The sequence below is a fragment of the Anser cygnoides genome, chromosome 38 (genome assembly GCF_040182565.1).
Source record: "Anser cygnoides isolate HZ-2024a breed goose chromosome 38, Taihu_goose_T2T_genome, whole genome shotgun sequence".
Classification (NCBI taxonomy): Eukaryota; Metazoa; Chordata; class Aves; order Anseriformes; family Anatidae; genus Anser; species Anser cygnoides.
The window spans coordinates 381,485-400,024 of record NC_089910.1 but is presented as its reverse complement, the minus strand read 5'-3'; the positions used below and the strand labels follow the sequence as shown (position 1 = coordinate 400,024).

Genomic DNA, 18,540 nt, shown 5'->3' with positions numbered 1-18,540 from the left:
TGCCCTTGTGGACGGCAGCCTGCAGCCCAGCAGGACCACCCGGGGAAAGAGAGAGATGTCCTGAAGATGGGGTGTCCTGCAGGGTGGGCCAGCTCATTGCCAGCCCCACACACTGCAGGGCCCAGACCCCACAGGGGTTTAATGAGGACAAAGACGGCAAGGACAGATGGGGAAATATGGTGAACTGTCCCAGTGCTCCTGCCAAGGGAGGCAGGACAGGGACAGACAGATGGCACTGGGGCATTTCTCCTCCCTGCAGTTGGTCTGCCACCAGTTCTGAGAACCCACCGGCCTTCAGGGCAGAAGCTTTTCTGGGTGGCAGAGGAGAGCAGGGGGTTGCTGCAGAGAAGGTGCCTGCACTGCAGGCAGGGCAGGGGGTGACTTAATTCCCCCCTCCCTTGGTGTTTCGGGCAGCAGTTCCCTTTCCATCCCTGCCAGGTCTCTGCTGCCTGGGAGCATCTCCTCTCTGCCAGTGCTCACAGACCCAGTCCGACACATTATACGCTCAGCTCTGCCCTGAAGACCTCTGGTCCCAGGGTACTTTTCAGGAGCATTTGCATGAGAAAACTCAAAGCACAGAACAACTCACTTCAAGAATCCCTTTCTGTGACCTTCCTCTTGAAGATTCCCTTCTGACATGTCACAGGGGTGCTGTGAAGCTGTGAGCAGGCTGCAACAGGTACCAGCCGCTGGGCACCAGCAGGAATCTGCACTGCCCTTCCCTGCCCTGCCCTGCCAGGAGGGTTCCTTCCACCCACAGCTTCTTCCTGCATCTCCCTGGGCAGCTCCCCGGGCAGGTTGGGTGCTGAGCCTGGCAGGCGGCAGAGGCCCTGCCCCTGCACACAGCCCCTGGGGCACAGCAGGGACCCTGCTCTGCACCACAGCCCTGGGCACCCCTGCCTGCACCCCGGCTGCACAGCCTGGAGCTGGCCCTGTGAGAAGGAACCCTCATGTCCTGTCCCTCTGACAGTTTGGGCAGGTAATCCCTGCCCAAATTCGATTAGATTAGATTAGATTACCCCCAGGTAATCTAGAGCTTGTCATTCTTCTGTTATCCAAAAAAACTCCTCCTGAGTCCTCCTGAAAGATCCCATAGGCTGTGGGATTTGCCAGCAAATCTGGAGATGGCACCAGGATCAACAGCTGTATTGCCCTGCAGCCAGACACTTACCCTGTTCAGGGCTGGGAAGATTTCTCCAACACTGAGCTCTCAGCAGCCTCCCCCCACACTGCCTTTAACATCTCCCTCCCTTCTCTCAGCCGCCCTTGTCCCCTGCAGGCAGTGCCCCCAGCCCTGCTGCGCTGTGCAGAGGAGCTGCTCGTGGGCAGAGCTGTCTCTCTGCAGCGCTGCCCGCTTGCCAGGAGCTCCCCTTGGTCCCAGGATCCCGGCCCAGCTCAGCAGCACAGGGAGCTCTTGACAAGTCCCTGGGCCTCCAGGGGAATCGACTTTGAAACAGACTGAAGTAATCACTGATGTTCCTTCCCTCCACTAGGGAAGAAAACTCATTTCCAGCACTGTCGTTCCTCATATCAGAAAAAGTGTGAGGTCCAAGAATCACCTTTCCATGTCCTGGTTTTAGGCAGAACACCCAGGCAAGGACAGGGAGGGATCTGCCTTCCCCCTGACGAGGGAAGTTTTTCATCTGAGTCAACCAAGGCATCTCATTCTTTGTTTGCAGTCCACAGGCTAGAAGGGGTATTAGCTGCCTCTCCCATGCCTCACACAAGCCCACAGGAGTTGGGATTCCTCTTGCGTTTGTTCAGGTGGGCACAAACCAGACATCTGCATGTCTGCTGCGTGTCTCAGCTCCCAGCACATTTAATGGAGGTGGAAGGCAGGAGGGAGATGTTCAGATGCAGACCCCTGGTGACATTGGAGGTGCCAGAGTGACATTTGAGTGACATTTGTGGTGTCAGATTTCTCTGGGTCATAAACAGAGACGATATGAGGAAACTGCTAGCAGCTGTAGCCCAATGGCAAAGAAGTAAAGGCAGGATCTGTTCAACCTCTAAAGACTTTATTGCTCTCAAATCCATTTAAATATGAAACGTAGATCTGAAATATGCCAAGATAAATATGTTTGGGGGATATAGTACCTCAATTTATGTTATTGGAAGGACATGCATTTTTGGAAATATCTATATAAATTTCTATTTGCATAGAAGGAACATCCTCATCTTGCTGGGACATGTCCCAGACCTATGAAAACAATCATAAATCTTCTAGACAAGCTACAAAATTCTGAAAATGAAGACTTCTTACAACCCGAGAAGAACAACAACACAACATCTTTTTACTTATTTTGCAGAATCACAGAATGGTTGTGGTTGGAAGGGCCCTCCAGAGATCATCTAGTCCAACCCCCCTACTCAAGCAGGCTCACCTAGAGCATGTTACACAGGATTGCATCCAGGTGGATTTTGAATATCTCCAAAGAAGGAGACTCCACAGCCTCTCTGGGTAGTCTATTCCAGTGCTCTGTCACCCAAACTGTAAAGAATTTCTTCCTCATATGACAATGAAATCTCCTGTCATTCAATTTATACCCATTACCCCTTGTCCTATCACTCACCACCACTGAGAAGAGTTTGGCTCCATCCACTTTACACTGTCCCCTCAAGTATTTATAAAGGCTGATAAGATCCCCTCTCAGTCTCCTCTTCTCTTGGCTAAACAGACCCAGCTTGCTTAGTTTTTCCTCACAGGACAGATGCTCCAATACCTTAATCATCTTTGTGGCTCTACACTGGACCCTCTCTAGAAGTTCTATGTCCCTCTTGTACTGGGGAGCCCAGAACTGGACACAGTACTCCAAGTGTGGCCTCACCAGGGCTGAGCAGAAGGGGAGGATCACCTCTTTCGAACTGCTGTCCATCTCCTCCTGATGCAGGCTAGGATCCCATTGGCCTTCTTGGCCACAAGGGCACATTGCTGGCTCATGGTTAACTTCACCATGACACCCAGGTCCCCCTCTGCAGAGCTGCCCTCGAGCAGGTCAGCCCCCAACCTGTACTGGTGCCCGGGGATGTTCCTCCCCAGGTGCAGGACCCTGCACTTGCCCTGGTTGAACCTTGTGAGGTTCCTCTCTGCCCAACTCTCCAGCCTGTCCAGGTCCTTGTGAGTGGCCGCACAGGCTTCTGATGTGTCAGCCACCTTGACAAGCTTTGTATTATCCACAAACTTGCTTAGGGTGCACTCCGTCCCTTCATCTAGATCATTGATGAATAAGTTGAATGGCACTGGACCCAGTACTGACCCCTGGGAGACACCACGAGCCACAGACCTCCAACTAGACTTGACACTGTTGAGCACAACACAGAGCTCTGCCATCCAGCCAGTTCTTGATCCACCCCACTGTGCACTCATGGATCCCACAGTTCTGGAGCTTGCCCAGGAGGATGTTATGGGAGACAGTGTCAAAAGCCCTGCTGAAGTCAAGGTAGACAACATCCACTGCTCTCCCCTCATCCATCCATCCAGTCATCTCATTGTAGAAGGCTACCAGGTGGGTTAAACACAACTTCCCCTTGATGAATCCATGGTGACTGCTTCTGATTGCCTTCTTTTCCTCCATGTGCTTAGAGATGGCCTCAGGGATGAGCTGCTCCATCACTTTTCCAGGGGTGGAGGTGAGGATGACCGGCCTGTAGTTGCCTGGGTCTTCCTTCTTGCCCTCCTTGAAGACTGGAGTAATGTTGGCTTTCTTCCAGTCCTCAGGCACCTCTCCTGTTCTCCAAGACATTTTGAAAATGATAGAGAGTGGCTTAGCAATAACGCCTGCCAGTTCCCTCAGCACCCTCAGGTGCATCCCATGGGGACCCACAGATTTCTGGGTGTCTACCTTGCCTAAATAACCTATAAGCCAATCCCCTTCAACATGAGGAAAGTCTTCTTCCCTCCAGGTTTTCCCTCTTGTTTCCAGGCTCAGTAGTGCTTGGGTTCTAGCCTTAGCAGTGAAGACCAAAGCAATGAAGGCATTCAGTAACTCCGCCTTCTCTGTATCCGCCATCACCAAGGTACCCACCTCCTTTAGCTGAGCACTCACATTTTCCTCAGTCTTCCTTTTGCTGCTGATGTATTTGAAGAAGCCCTTCCTGTTATCCTTGATGTCTCTCACTAAGTGTAATTCTCACTGGGCTTTGGCCTTCCTCATTGCATCCCTGCATTCTCTGACAATGTTCCTAAATTCCACCCAAGTCGTCTGTTCCTTCTTCCACATCATGTACATTTTCTTCTTCTGTTTAAGTTTTCCCAAGAGCTCCTTGTCCATCCATGCAGTTCTCCTGATCCCTTGCTCGACTTCTTTATTGTAAGGATGTACCAACCCTGAGGTTGGAGGAAGTGGTGCTTGTATATATTAGCCAGCTCTCCTGGACTACCTTCCCCTCTCGGGCCCTGGCCCAGGGGATTCTTCCAATTAGGTCCCTGAAGAGGTCAAAGTTAACTCTCCTGAAATCCAGGGTTGCAGTCCTCCTTTTGCCCTGATTCCTCCTCGCAGGATCTTGGACTCCAACATCCCACGATCACTGCAGCTGAGACTGCCCTCAACCTTCATGTTTCCAACTAGACCATCTCTGTTTGTTAGTGCCAGGTCCAGCAGTGCCCTTCTCCTTGTTGGCTTGCTTTCTTCCTGCATCAAGAAGTTATCTGCCATGGTCTTCAACAACCACCTGGACCGTTTGTTCTGAGCTGTGTTGTCTCCCCAGCAAATATCTGGGTGGTTAAAGTTCCCCATAAGAAGCAGGGCCTGAGAACGTGAGGCAACTTGCAGCTGCCTACAGAAGGCCTCATCCACTTCCTCTTCCTGATCCGGTGGCCTGTAGTAAACACCCACCACACTGTCACCCCTGTTGGCCTGCCCTTTGATCCTCACCCATAGGCTCTCGACTTGCACTTTGTCCCCACCTAGGCAGAGCTGCATACATTCCAGTTGCTCACTGACATAAAGAGCAACTCCACCACCTCGCCTTCCTGGCCTGTCCTCACGAAAATCACAAAGCTGTCCATGGCCACATTCCGGTCATGGGAGATGTCCCGCCATGTCTCAGTCATTGCAATGAGATCATAACCCTGCAACCGCACACACACCTCCAGTTCCCCTTGGTTATTTCCCATGCTGCGTGCATTTACATAGAGACATTTGAGTTGGGCTCCCAGTGTGTCTGCGTTTCTGGATGGGACAACTTTAACTCTTCCATGTGGGCCTACGGTAGCTCTCCTGTTAAGCTCTGTTCCCTCTCTAGGCTCTGGGCATCCTTTGCCGGCTCTGGTGTTCAGCTGGCATGAGTGGGATGGCATGTCATCCCGTACCTTATCCCCTGCATCCCTGATGATATCTCCCTCCCCGTTCGATACAAACTGGAGTCAAAGGCAGCCTACTGCTATGCCACAGTTAATATCCCTAAAGCATTTTTCTCCATTCCTTTGCCAGCAGCATGCAGGCCACAGTTTGCTTTAATTTGGAGGGGAGTCCAGTCCACCTGAAATCAACTCCCCGGGGTGGAAACACAGCCCTACCATTTGCCATGGACTGATTCAGACCGCCCTGGAACTGGGGGAAACTCCTGAACAGCAGCAGTACGTTGATGGCATCATTATGTGGGGTTAGAAAGCAGAGGCTGTTCTTGAGAAAGGGAAGAACATGTACCAAATCCTTCTGAAATATGATTTTGCACTGAAAAAAAAATAAGAGACTGGCACACTGGATCCTGATGCAGGCTGGCCATGGTCAAGGGGGCCACTGCAGAGGCACGGGCTGGGCATCGTTCAGCACGGTGGTGAGCAATTGCATTGTGCATCCTCGCTTTGTACATATTATTATCATCATCATCATTATTCTCTCTTCTTTTTCTGTCCTATCAAACTGTCCTTATCTCAACATGTGAGCTTTTGGGGCGTGAGGGTGAGCTGTGTGGTGCTGAGGTGCCTGCCAGGTTAAAGCACAACATGCTTGACAACCAGACTCTAACAGCACAAATCACACTTCTAAAATGCGTCTCTCCCATGTTCAGAGAGGAGCAGTCGGTGATGACTTCAGTCTGCTTCAAACACCACACCCCAGGAGAGACCCTGCTGCCTTCAGGAGCTGTCAGCCCTGAGGCCTTGGGGACACCTCGAGGGAGCCCAACGAGTGATGTTATGGTGAGGTGCTGTGCTGCTGAGCTGGGCCGGGCTCCTGGGACCAAGGGGAGCTCCTGGCAAGCGGGCAGCACTGCAGAGAGACAGCTCTGCCCAGGAGCAGCTCCTCTGCACAGCGCAGCAGGGCTGGGGGCTCTGACCACAGGTGGCACAGGGAGAGGAGAGAAGGAGAGAGGGCTTGGAGGCAGTGAGGAGCGCAACAACAGAGGGCAGCTTGTGGCAGGACAGATCTACAGGCTGTTGGCACCATGAGTCTCTGGCATGAGGGCAATGCACATGCGGTTCCCAGAGAGGTCTCCTACAGCTGGCATATCTGATGCCTGATATCATCTTCTGGATAGTTCTCTCTGTTACTCCAGCAGAGAGTGGAAGATGCTGCAGAGAATGGAATTTATGATCTGATTTGTTCAAAAGGAACACCAAGGCAGGGGCTACTTGAAGGGTATGGCTGCATTCTGTAGCTTTCAGATTCCTGCAGTGGAGGGGAGGCAGGGATGGGGTCTGTGAGTATGGACAGAGAGGATAAATGGGGACACAGAACCAGCTCCCAGCAGGGACATGGGCACGCAGCAGGGACATGGGCAGGTGGTGAGAGGGAGCTACTGCCAGAAATGCTGTGCAAGGGAGGGCTCAGGCACCTCCCTGCCATCCCCTGCAGGGCAGGTGCCTTCCCTGGGACACCCCTTGATCTCCTCTCCCACCAGCAGAGCCTCTGCCCTCAAGCCTCCGGTGTCCCCAGCAGGAGCTGCCTCCTCTGCAGGCAGAGCTGCAGCAGAGGAGGGTCTGCTGAGTGTCTGTCCCACCTTGGCCTTGCCTCCTGTGGCAGCAGCACGCTGGCATTCCTCCTGGCTTCTCCACCTGGCCGTGCTGCTGCTGTTCTTGTTTCCAGGCTGGCAGGGGATGGGGCTTTCAGATGCACATGGAGTGAGCCCTCGGTGTGCTTGGCTGGTAGGGGGGTACAGGGACAGGGTGCGGGGTCTGGAGATGTGCCCTTTGAACCTGGATTCCTTTACTCCCACCATTGTCATGGTTTTGTAGGCACTGGAACAGGCACCACAGGGAAGTGGTCACAGCACTGAGGTTGCCAGAATTCAACAAACATTTGGACAACCCCCTCAGGCATATGGACCAGTTTTTGGGTGTTCATGTACCGATTCAGGGCTGGGATTTGGTTATCCTTGTGGGTCCTTTCCATGTCAGGATATTCTATGAATCTGTGCCTCTATGAACCTCTGAGTGCAATTGTCCTGCACCACAAAGTGTTGCCAGCACAGGTCAAATGAGACCAGCTTTGCCTGTTCTCTCTGAGGGATGCTGCATTGAAGGCTCCATCCCCTTGTGTCTGAGGATCCACAAGGTTTCACTTGAAATGCCCAGGATTTATGTCTTAGAAAAAGTCCTCAGGATAGGGTGGGCAGCTAGACAGAAAACAAAAGAATAAATCCTCACAGCCCTGCCGTGCAGTTGGGTGAATTATGAGTAGCAATATGGAAATGTTCTTTATTATCAGGTGATTGAATCTGAGATTACCCCATGTTCCACTTTACCTCTGGCTGTGGGGCAAGACTGATTCCTGCATTGCCCACAGCAGAATCCCTGCTCCCAGGGACACCCTCAGGCAACATCAAGCAGAGCTCATGAAAGCAACCTGCTAAATATCTGCCTGAAAGGGGAAAATTGTTTTCAGGAGGGTTATATGAGAAATGGAACTAGTTTTTCTCAGGTATGTCTTCTTCTTTATTAAAGCTTTTGTTTTTTTTTTTTTTTCCAGGTATGTTGACTTGATTTATGTTTCTTCCTCGTTGGGAAGGACCCCATGCCCAACATCAGCTCAGTAAGTGAGTTCCTCCTCCTGCCATTTGCAGACACACGCGAGCTGCAGCTCCTGCACTTCGGGCTCTTCCTGGGCATCTACCTGTTTGCCCTCCTGGGTAACGGCCTCATCCTCACAGCTGTAGCCTGCAACCACCGCCTCCATACCCCCATGTACTTCTTCCTCCTCAACCTCGCCCTCCTCGACCTGGGCTCCATCTCCACCACTGTCCCCAAAGCCATGGCCAATTCCCTCTGGGACAACAGGGCAATCTCCTGTCGAGGATGTGCTGCCCAGGTCTTCTTTTTATTCTTCTTGCTTGGAGCAGAGTATTCCCTCCTCACTGTCATGGCCTACGACCGCTACGTAGCCATCTGCAAGCCCCTGCACTACGGGAGCCTCCTGGGCAGCAGAGCTTGTGCCCAGATGGCAGCAGCTGCCTGGGGCAGTGGCTTTCTCAATGCTGTCCTGCACACGGCCAATACATTTTCCCTGCCCCTCTGCCAAGGCAATGCAGTCGACCAGTTCTTCTGTGAAATCCCCCAGATCCTCAAGCTCACTTGTTCACATGCCTACCTCAGGGAAGTTGGGCTACTCGTCTTTAGTCTTTCTTTAACATTTGGTTGTTTTGTTTTCATTGTGGTGTCCTATGTGCAAATCTTCAAGGCCGTGCTGAGGATGCCCTCTGAGCAGGGCCGGCACAAAGCCTTTTCCATGTGCCTCCCTCACCTGGCCGTGGTCTCCCTCTTTGTGAGCACTGGCTTCTTTGCCTACCTGAAGCCACCCTCTATCTCCTCCCCATCCATGGACCTGCTGGTGTCATTTCTGTACTCGGTGGTGCCTCCAGCAGTGAACCCCCTCATCTATAGCATGAGGAACCAGGAACTGAAGAATGCAGTAAGGAAATTATTTGCATACGTGCTTCTTCAGCATTGGTAATATGCCCATCATGTTAACAGTAGTAACAAGGTTTCTCACAAAATGTTAGAAAAATATTTTGAAATTGTCTTTATTATTACTTTTTCCAACATGTGATAGTATTATTTTTATTTAAAGAAGTTTCTTCTTATCCTCCTACCTGTTGATTTTTGTTTTGACCCAATCATCTACGGTACTTTAAGAACCAATCTTCCTGTGCAGAGAAAGTCAATAAAGAAGCCATGAGATATTCACTGGTCTCATGGCCTGTCTCTTCCCATCTCCTCTGCAGCAGGGGGAGCAACTCCAGCACGGAGGAGGGGCTAAGGGCCAAGACCCCAGGGGCTGCCCCTCACTACTCAGTGGGGCAGAATGCAGCCTCATGTACCTCTATTTCCTGAGCTGTAGCTGGCCCCAGCCTGGGGGCTGCTGGGGAGGCCCAGAGCCGCCTTTGTCCCAGCAGCTGCGGTGTCTTGCAAGGGGCTGGGACTGTGGTGGCCGGGCCCAGAGCCCTGCAGCAGCCTGCGGTGGGCACTGCCCTGGGGCCAGCCCAGCCTGGGCTGCTGGGCTGCTGGGCTCGGCTGGGCTGGGTTGGGGAGAAGGCAGGGAGGTGGGGAGGGGTGGGCAGGGGCTGGGCTGGGTTGGGCAGTGCCCGGCAGAGGGCAACAGCAGCGTCAGGGAGCGGTGGGAGCATGCAGGGGAGGGCTCCCAGCAGGGCTTGGTGCTGCAGAGCCAGGGCTGGGGAAGGGAGCCCAGAGCTGCAGGGGCAGGGGAGAGGAGGCCGCTCTGGGCCCTTGCTAGCCTGGGCAGAGCATGAAGGGGGCCCAGGGCATTCGTCCCCTCACCGCAGCCGCCAGGACCTGCAAGGCGATCACGGAGAGTCCAGGCCCAATGCTCTGCACTGTGGCCACAAGTCTTGCCTGCCCTCCTCCTGCCACACTCCATGCAGTGGCTGCAGACGAGGGGACCCCCAGCCAGCTCCTGCATGGGGCTCTGCCACCCATCTCGCCCTGGTACTCTCCAGCGCCCTCCTTGCTGCTCTCTGATGCACGCCAGGACCTCCCAGTGCATGCCAGCCAGCACATCTGCTGAGGGCCCTTGCAGCCCCCTGCCCTGAGCCTGCCTCTCCCCTTGCCCTCAGCCCCGGCCTTGTCTCTGCTGGCAGGAGCGCTCTTGGCATGAGCTCCCTGGCCTTCCCTCACGTTCACACAGCTGCTGCCCACTCAGGCTGCTGGCACAAATATGTGCTCACAAGCAGCACCACCCCTTGGGCTGCTTCTCCTGCCCTCCCCCACACTTGACTCCTTGTCTCTGATGAGCCCCACCTTCCACACCCACATGCGTCCCTTGGCTGTCAGCTCCCTCTCCCCTGCCCCACAGAACAACAAAGATGGGGTAGGACATATTACCGTTATGTGTGGAAGTGTTTTTGTAATCCGCGTTGGTGATGGCACAAAAAGACAGTTCCTTCACCAGTGACCTACATCCTTCTTCAGGTGAATTTTCAGGATCTATATTCATCACAGGAGAAGAAATACTGATGTTCACCTGTACTTGCATTGTCATTGCTTTGTCCATCATGGTGTACTCCCTCATCTTCCAGGTACTTCCACCCATCTCGAATAAACAATCCCTGTTGAATGTCCCCTTTCCAGCTGCCTGTCTGGACCTATGCACTTCCCATGGTTCTCCTGGTTTGCCCTCCCCTTACCCTTTGATCTTTCAGACCACTCTCACTGACCCAGTTGCTGCTTTGAGCTTCATTGAGTTCAAGCTTGCCCATCTATTAGCAGTCTGCCTAATTGTTTCTGTAGCAAGCTCCTCATCATTTATCATTGAATTAGGATCATACGGAATAATACTTATCTTAATACTTATAATTTCCTATCAATCAGGATAAAATACTTAATTTACAGTCATCCTTTTGGGAAGGTAAACCTCACTGGAGACATTCAAGATGAGGACCTTGTTTGCTGTTTGGAAAATTGCTGCATGTTTTCTTGTTGTTTGTTTTAAAATAAGGAAAAACCCTTCTGTGTCTGTGTGCAGCCAGGTCTCTGAGGAAAGCAGGTGGGAGCTGGTGCAAAGGGGCGGTAACATCCAGCTGCAGATTTCAGTGCAGAAGTCTGGTGTAAGGCAAAGTGATGCAAGTGCCAGGTGGCAATGAGAGAAATGTCAGGGTTGGGGTGGTGAGGAGCAAGGTTGTCCATGCACTGTCAGACCTCAAGAGTCTGCTTTTCCTCCCTATGGACATCTCCATAGGAGAAGCCCTGGATTAATATCAATTGAAGAAAGATTCTCAAAACTGAAATGCAACGAAATCCACCCTTTAAAATGAGAAAAGATTTTTATTAGGTGCTTTTTGAAATCTTCCTCCTTAACTACACCATGAAAGCTCTCCAATTAGCTGTCCAAGTCTTGAAGACCTGAATAAAACTATGGGAGACATATGTTTCCTTAAGTGTTTCTGCATTTTCATGAATTCCATGGTGAATTTTCGTGCTCAGCCTGTGAACCTCAGGTACTGAGAGGAGAATGATGCAATCGTTTGAGAAAGTAAAGTCAGAAGGAAAAGTTGAAGTGACTTGGAGTATTAATGGGCCCCACTGAGGGCCGTTACCAAGAGATTCTCCTCAGGGACTTGTTAGGGCAGATAATTGGAGGCCATGCTTACAGATAGGCAAAGCACTGTGCTGAGAAAACTCTGGGTTTGTTGTGGTGAAGTAAAAGGGCCCGGTCCTGACTCCAGCCACTGGGAGGGGAGATCCTGCATGCCCATTTCTGGCTCAGGGCTTTTCCTGGGGGTCTCTGGGATGTGGTGGGCAGTGTGATGCCAGGAGAACAATGGTATGACACCTCCCTGCCTCTGCACAGGGTCTCAAGAAAGCAATGAGCCCCCTTGCAATGACTATATCTCATCTCCTCAGAAGCTCTATCCAAGGGGACAAAAATGTCAGGGCTGTTGGGGCCTTCTCTTCTTGCCAGCTGTCCTGTTTCCAGTTAGGACAGAGTTAATTTTCCCTCATAGTAGCTGGTAGGGTGCTATGTTTTGGATTAGGATGAGAAGAGTGCTGATAACATGCTGATGTTTTAATTGTTGCAGAGCAGTGTTTACACCAGGCCAAGGACTTTTCAGCTTCTCGCTCTGTCCTGCCAGCGAGCAGGCTGGGGGTGTAGCAGGAGCTGGGAGGGGACAGACCCAGGACAGCTGACCCAAACTGGCCAAAGGGGTATTCCATACCATCTGACGTCATGCTAAACAATATATAGGGGTGGCTGGCCGGGGTGGGGGGCCGGCTGCTCGGGGATAGGCTGGGCATCGGTCAGCGGGTGGTGAGCAATTGCATTGTGCATCACTTGTTTTCTTACACATTATTATTATTAATACTATTAACATTATTATTATTATTATTATTATTGTTATTATTATATTCCTGTCTTAATAAACTGTCTTTATCTCAACTCACCGGCTTCACTTTCCTGTTTCTCTCCCCCATCCCAGAGAGGGAGGGGGGAGGGTGAGCGAAGGGCTGTGTGGTGTTTAGCTGCCAGCCGGGTTAAACCACAACAGCCCTTTTTGGCGCCCAACGTGGGGCTCGAAGGGTTGAGATATTGACAAATTTGACCAGAGTGTGTTAAACTAAATTTGGTATAAGTAGTGGACCTGCTTAATAGTTGCTAGTCACGATGTTGATTGCCTTACTCTCCAGTCTGCTGTACCTGTATTCCAAATTGAGTTTTATGGTGCGTTACTTTCTGTATGTGCTCCCTGTTGCACTGTTTATCCTTTCCGGGCCCTGGTTTAAGATTGTTATGGTACTGTGCGGTGTAACAATGGCTTATGAAATGATGAAATATCTGGTCACGACTCTAACCTGGTATTTGTACTCAGCACTGACGTCGACTCTATACTTTGGAAACCATATCTCGGAAACTATTAGCAATTACACCTATTGCCTGTTTTCGTTAGGGAGCCAATCTGTGAAGGGGACAGGGGAAGACAGGTTTCCCTACCTGTTCACTCTCCCTTTCTCCTTCACCACCCTCTTATCCCCCGAGCTAGTTACGGTGGTTCTCCGAGATGTTGAATATCCTTGGGATACTCAGACCAGCCTGCTCTTGTTGTTATGTCTCCTGAATGCGCTTCAGGTTTTGTTGAGGGTTAAACAACTACTTAGGAATCTCATCCGGAGATCTGTCTTGAGGCGGGATAGTTGCGAGTGGCAGGGAGTGTGGGAGGATATGGGCAGGTTTCTAGAGCAGTGGTCACCTCCAGTGTTTTGGACATTCACCCCTGAACAACTGCAAAATCCTAAAAAGCTGGCAGAATGCTTGAAAAAAAGGTGTCATGACTCTGGCAGTTCCAAAGTGACACAAATCACTGTAGCGTGCTGGGGTCTGGCTTGTGCCTATCGAGCTGCAATTGATGCTACTATCAACCTAGCTCCCGCTCCTGCAGCCGTTCCAGTTCCAGCTCCTGCAGCTGCTCCAGTTCCAGCTCCTGCAGCCGCTCCAGCTCCTGCAGCCGCTCCAGTTCCAGCTCCTGCAGCCGCTCCAGTTCCAGCTCCTGCAGCCGCTCCAGCTCCAGCTCCTGCAGCTGCTCCAGCCCCTGCAGCTGCTCCAGCTCCAGCTCCTACAGCCGCTCCAGCTCCTGCAGCCGCTCCAGCTCCCGCAGCCACTCCAGCCCCTGCAGCAGCTCCAGCTCCTGCAGCTGCTCCCACTCCTGTGTCTGGGTCAGAGAAACGAGCTGTAGCAGTGCAAGTTGACCCCGCAGAGGGTATTCCAACCCCTGTGGCAGACCCTGTGTCTGGGTCAGAGAAACGAGCTGTAGCAGTGCAAGTTGCCCCTGTAGACAAGGTGAAAAAATGGTATAGAGGCTCAGGTCGTTTAGAACGCAGACAGTCTTCTGCTAAGTCTGGGCATAGTGAAGACGAGGCTGGGCCATCAAAGGTGCAGGAGACTGAAGATGAGGATGGGGATGGCGAAAAATCAACAGTAAATACCCGGACTCTATACCAGCGTGAGCTACGAGATGTGCGAAAAGATTTTGGTCGCTGTATAGGTGAACAGCTTGTCACCTGGCTGCTCCGGTGCTGGGACACCGGCGCCAATTATGTGGAATTAGAGGGCAAGGAAGCCAGGCGGCTGGGATCCCTTGCTAGGGACGCGTGCATTGACAAAGCAATTGGAGATGGAGCACGATCTCGCAGCCTCTGGAGGCGTCTCCTGTCAGCTGTGCAGGAAAGGTATCCCTTCAAGGAAGAACTTGTATGTCTACCAGGCAAATGGACCACCATGGAGAAGGGAATTCAGTACCTGAGGGAATTGGCCATACGGGAAGTAATTTATAAGGACCTAGATGACGCACAAACATCCGCAGATCCAGATGCAGTCTGGTGTACAACACCCATGTGGCGGAAGTTTGTACAGAGTGCACCATCATCATATGCCAGCTCATTGGCAATACTAACCTGGAAAGAGGAGGAGAATCCCCCAGTGAATGAAGTGACTAAAATACTCCGGCAGTACGAAGGAAATCTCTCCTCTTCCCTACAGGCCTGTGTCTCGGCTGTGGAGAAACTCTCTGAAGAGGTCCACCAACTTAAAGAGAATTTATCTTCCCCTCCACCTGAACAAACCAGTGTCCACCAGCTAAAAGAGAATGCTTTGGAGAAACTTTCTGAAAAGATCCACCAACTTGAAGAAAGATTATCTTCCCCTCCACCTGAACGAACCAGTGGCCACCAGCTAAAAGACAATACTTTGGAGAAACTTTCTGAAAAGATCCACCAACTTGAAGAGAGATTATTTTCCTCCCCACCTGTACAAACCAGTGTCTCAGCTATTAGGGGTAAACGTTCATCTATGCAAGGAAGACAATATGGTGGGCACACACACCGTGCCACCCTGTGGTTTTACCTACGTGACCATCGAGAGGACATGAGAAAATGGGATGGAAAATCTACTGCGACCCTAGAGGCACGGGTACGTGAATTGCAAAGGAAAACAATTGGGAAAAAGGAGTTCTCTGAAAAGTTTGCTGCTCCAACTTCCAGCAGGCAGTCCTTTAAACACAGAAACGAAGATTCTGACCAGGACTAGAGGGGCCCTGCCTCCAGCCAGGGGGAGGAAAGGGACAATCGAGTTTATTGGACTGTGTGGATTCGATGGCCTGGCACGTCAGACGCACAGAAGTATAAGGAAGGCTTTGGTAGACACCGGTGCACAATGTACTCTAATGCCATCAAGCTATAAAGGGCCAGAGCCCATCTGTATTTATGGTGTGACGGGGGGATCCCAGCAGTTAACTGTATTGGAGGCTGAAGTGAGTCTAACCGGTAATGAGTGGCAAAAGCACCGTATTGTGACTGGCCCAGATGCTCCGTGCATCCTTGGCATAGACTATCTTAGAAGAGGATATTTCAAGGACCCAAAAGGGTTCTGCTGGGCTTTTGGCATAGCTGCCTTGGAGACAGAGGACATTAAACAGTTGTCTACCTTGCCTGGTCTCTCAGAGAACCCTTCTGTTGTGGGGTTGCTGAGGGTTGAAGAACAGCAAGTGCCGATCGCTACCACAACTGTGCACCGGCGGCAATATCGCACCAACCGAGACTCCCTGAGTCCCATCCATAAGCTAATTCATCAACTGGAGAGCCAAGGAGTGATCAGCAAGACTCATTCACCTTTTAATAGTCCCATATGGCCAGTGCGAAAGTCTAATGGTGAGTGGAGACTAACAGTGGACTATCGTGGCCTGAACGAAGTCACGCCACCACTGAGTGCTGCAGTGCCGGACATGCTAGAACTCCAGTATGAACTGGAATCAAAGGCAGCCAAGTGGTATGCCACAACTGATATCGCTAATGCATTTTTCTCCATCCCTCTAGCAGCACAGTGCAGGCCACAGTTTGCTTTCACTTGGAGGGGAGTCCAATATACTTGGAATCGGCTGCCCCAGGGGTGGAAACACAGCCCTACCATTTGCCATGGACTGATCCAGTCTGTGCTGGAGCAGGGGAAACTCCTGAACACCTGCAGTACATCGATGACATCATTGTGTGGGGTGACACTGCAGAAGAAGTTTTCGAGAAAGGGAAGAAAACAGCCCAAATCCTTCTGAAGGCCGGTTTTGCCATAAAACAGAATAAAGTTAAAGGACCTGCACGAGAGATCCAGTTTTTAGGAATAAAATGGCAAGATGGACGTCGTCAAATCCCAATGGATGTGATCAACAAAATAACAGCTATGTCTCCACCAACTAGCAAAAAAGAAACACAAACTTTCCTAGGTGTCGTGGGGTTTTGGAGAATGCATATTCCAAATTACAGTCTGATTGTAAACCCGCTCTACCAAGTAACCCGTAAGAAGAATGCTTTTGAATGGGGCCCTGAGCAACGACAAGCCTTTGAACAAATTAAGCAGGAAATAGTTCATGCAGTAGCCCTCGGGCCAGTCCGAACAGGACCAGATGTAAAGAATGTGCTCTACACCGCAGCCGGGGAGAATGGTCCCACCTGGAGCCTCTGGCAGAAAGAACCTGGGGAAACTCGAGGTCGACCCCTGGGGTTTTGGAGTCGGGGATACAGAGGATCTGAGGCCCGCTATACTCCAACTGAAAAGGAGATATTGGCAGCATATGAAGGAGTTCGATCTGCTTCGGAAGTGGTCGGTGCTGAAGCGTAGCTCCTCCTGGCACCCCGACTGCCGGTACTAGGCTGGATGTTCAAAGGAAGGGTCCCCTCTACACATCATGCAACTGATGCTACATGGAGCAAGTGGGTTGCACTGATTACTCAGCGGGCTCGAATAGGAAACCCCAGTCGCCCAGGAATCTTGGAGGTGATTATGGACTGGCCAGAAGGCAAATACTTTGGGATATCATCAGAGGAGGAGGTGGTTCGTGCTGAAGAAGCCCCACTGTACAACAAGCTACCGGAAAATGAGAAGAAATATGCCCTGTTCACTTATTGGTCCTGTCGTATTGTGGGAAAGCATCAGAGATGGAAAGCTGCTGTATGGAGTCCTACACGACGAGTTGCAGAAGCTGCTGAGAGAGAAGGTGAATCAAGTCAGTTTGCAGAAGTGAAAGCCATTCAGCTGGCTTTAGATATTGCTGAACAAGAAAAGTGGCCAGTTCTCTATCTCTATACTGATTCATGGATGGTAGCAAATGCCCTGTGGGGGTGGTTACAACAATGGAAGCAGAACAACTGGCAGCACAGGGGCAAGCCCATCTGGGCTGCGGCATTGTGGCAAGATATTGCTGCCCGGGTAGAGAACCTGGTTGTAAAGGTACGCCATGTAGATGCTCATGTGCCCAAGAATCAGGCTACTGAAGAACATCAAAACAACCAGCAGGTGGATCAGGCTGCTAAGACTGAAGTGGCTCAGGTGGACCTGGACTGGCAACATAAAGGTGAATTATTTATAACCCAATGGGCCCATGACACCTCAGGCCATCAAGGTAGAGATGCAACATACAGATGGGCTCGTGATCGAGGGGTGGACCTGACCATGGACACTATAGCACAGGTTATTCATGATTGTGAAACATGTGCTGCAATCAAGCAAGCCAAACGGTCAAAACCTCTTTGGTATGGAGGACGATGGCTGAAATATAAATATGGAGAGGCCTGGCAGATTGATTACATCACACTCCCTCAAACCCGCAACGGCAAGCGCCACGTACTTACAATGGTGGAAGCAACCACCGGATGGCTGGAAACATATCCGGTGCCCCATGCCACCACCCGGAACACTATCCTGGGCCTTGAAAAGCAAGTCCTATGGCGACATGGCACCCCAGAGAGAATTGAGTCGGACAACGGGACTCATTTCCGAAACAACCTTATAGACACTTGGGCCAAAGAACATGGTATTGAGTGGGTGTATCACATCCCCTATCATGCACCAGCCTCTGGAAAAGTTGAACGATACAATGGACTGTTGAAGACTACACTGAAAGCAATGGGTGCTGGGACATTCAAAAATTGGGATTATGATTATCTGCCTGATTAACTGTCAGAGGGACAGGACATGAGGGTTTCTTCTCACAGGGCCAGCTGCAGGCTGTGCAGCTGGGGTGCAGGCAGGGGTGCCCAGGGCTGTGGTGCAGAACAGGGTCCCTGCTGTGCCTCAGGGACTCTGTGCAGGGGCAGGGCCTCTGCTGCCTGCCAGGCTCAGCACTCAGCCTGCCCGGGGAGCTTCCCAGGGCACTGCGGGGAGAAGCTGTGGGTGGAACGAGCCCCCCCCCCCAATCAGGGCAGGGCAGGGCAGGGTCTTGCTGATGCCCAGAGGCTGCTGCCTGGGGCAGGCTGCTCACAGCTCCAGAGCACTCCCAGGGTATCTCAGAATGGACTCCACAAGAGAGGTTCTCCTACTCTGTCTGGTATGCAGGTGGGTGTAATCTTCTGTTCTGACAGAGACTGCTTTCATCCCCATATCCCTTCAAGGGTGTCTTCATGGGAACAAGATTCCCAAGGTCCATTTTGAGTCAGGCACGCTGTCATTCAGTTGAGTGAGCTGGAGAATGAGCTGACTCATTCAACTCAGGGAACGGTGATTTCCTGTGATTCCTCTGAGACAAGGAGTGGGTTTTTCTCAGAGAAATCTCTCTAACATATATCTGTCTTTTCCTCCATGGAGAGTCAAATATGTGAAGAGGCTGCAA

At 51.5% G+C, this 18,540-nt stretch overlaps 1 protein-coding gene across 1 annotated transcript; it reads left to right on the top strand.

The window, feature by feature from the left end:
- Positions 1 to 7,955: 7,955 nt before the first annotated feature.
- On the top strand, positions 7,956 to 8,891 carry LOC136788513 (olfactory receptor 14J1-like). The gene has a single exon (XM_066987066.1). The coding sequence runs from the start codon at positions 7,956 to 7,958 to the stop codon at positions 8,889 to 8,891; it is 936 nt and encodes a 311-aa protein (XP_066843167.1).
- Positions 8,892 to 18,540: the final 9,649 nt, after the last annotated feature.

Coding starts and splice junctions, on each gene's coding strand:
- LOC136788513 (XM_066987066.1), top strand. CDS start 7,956: ATGCCCAACATCAGCTCAGTAAGTGAGTTCCTCCTCCTGCCATTTGCA.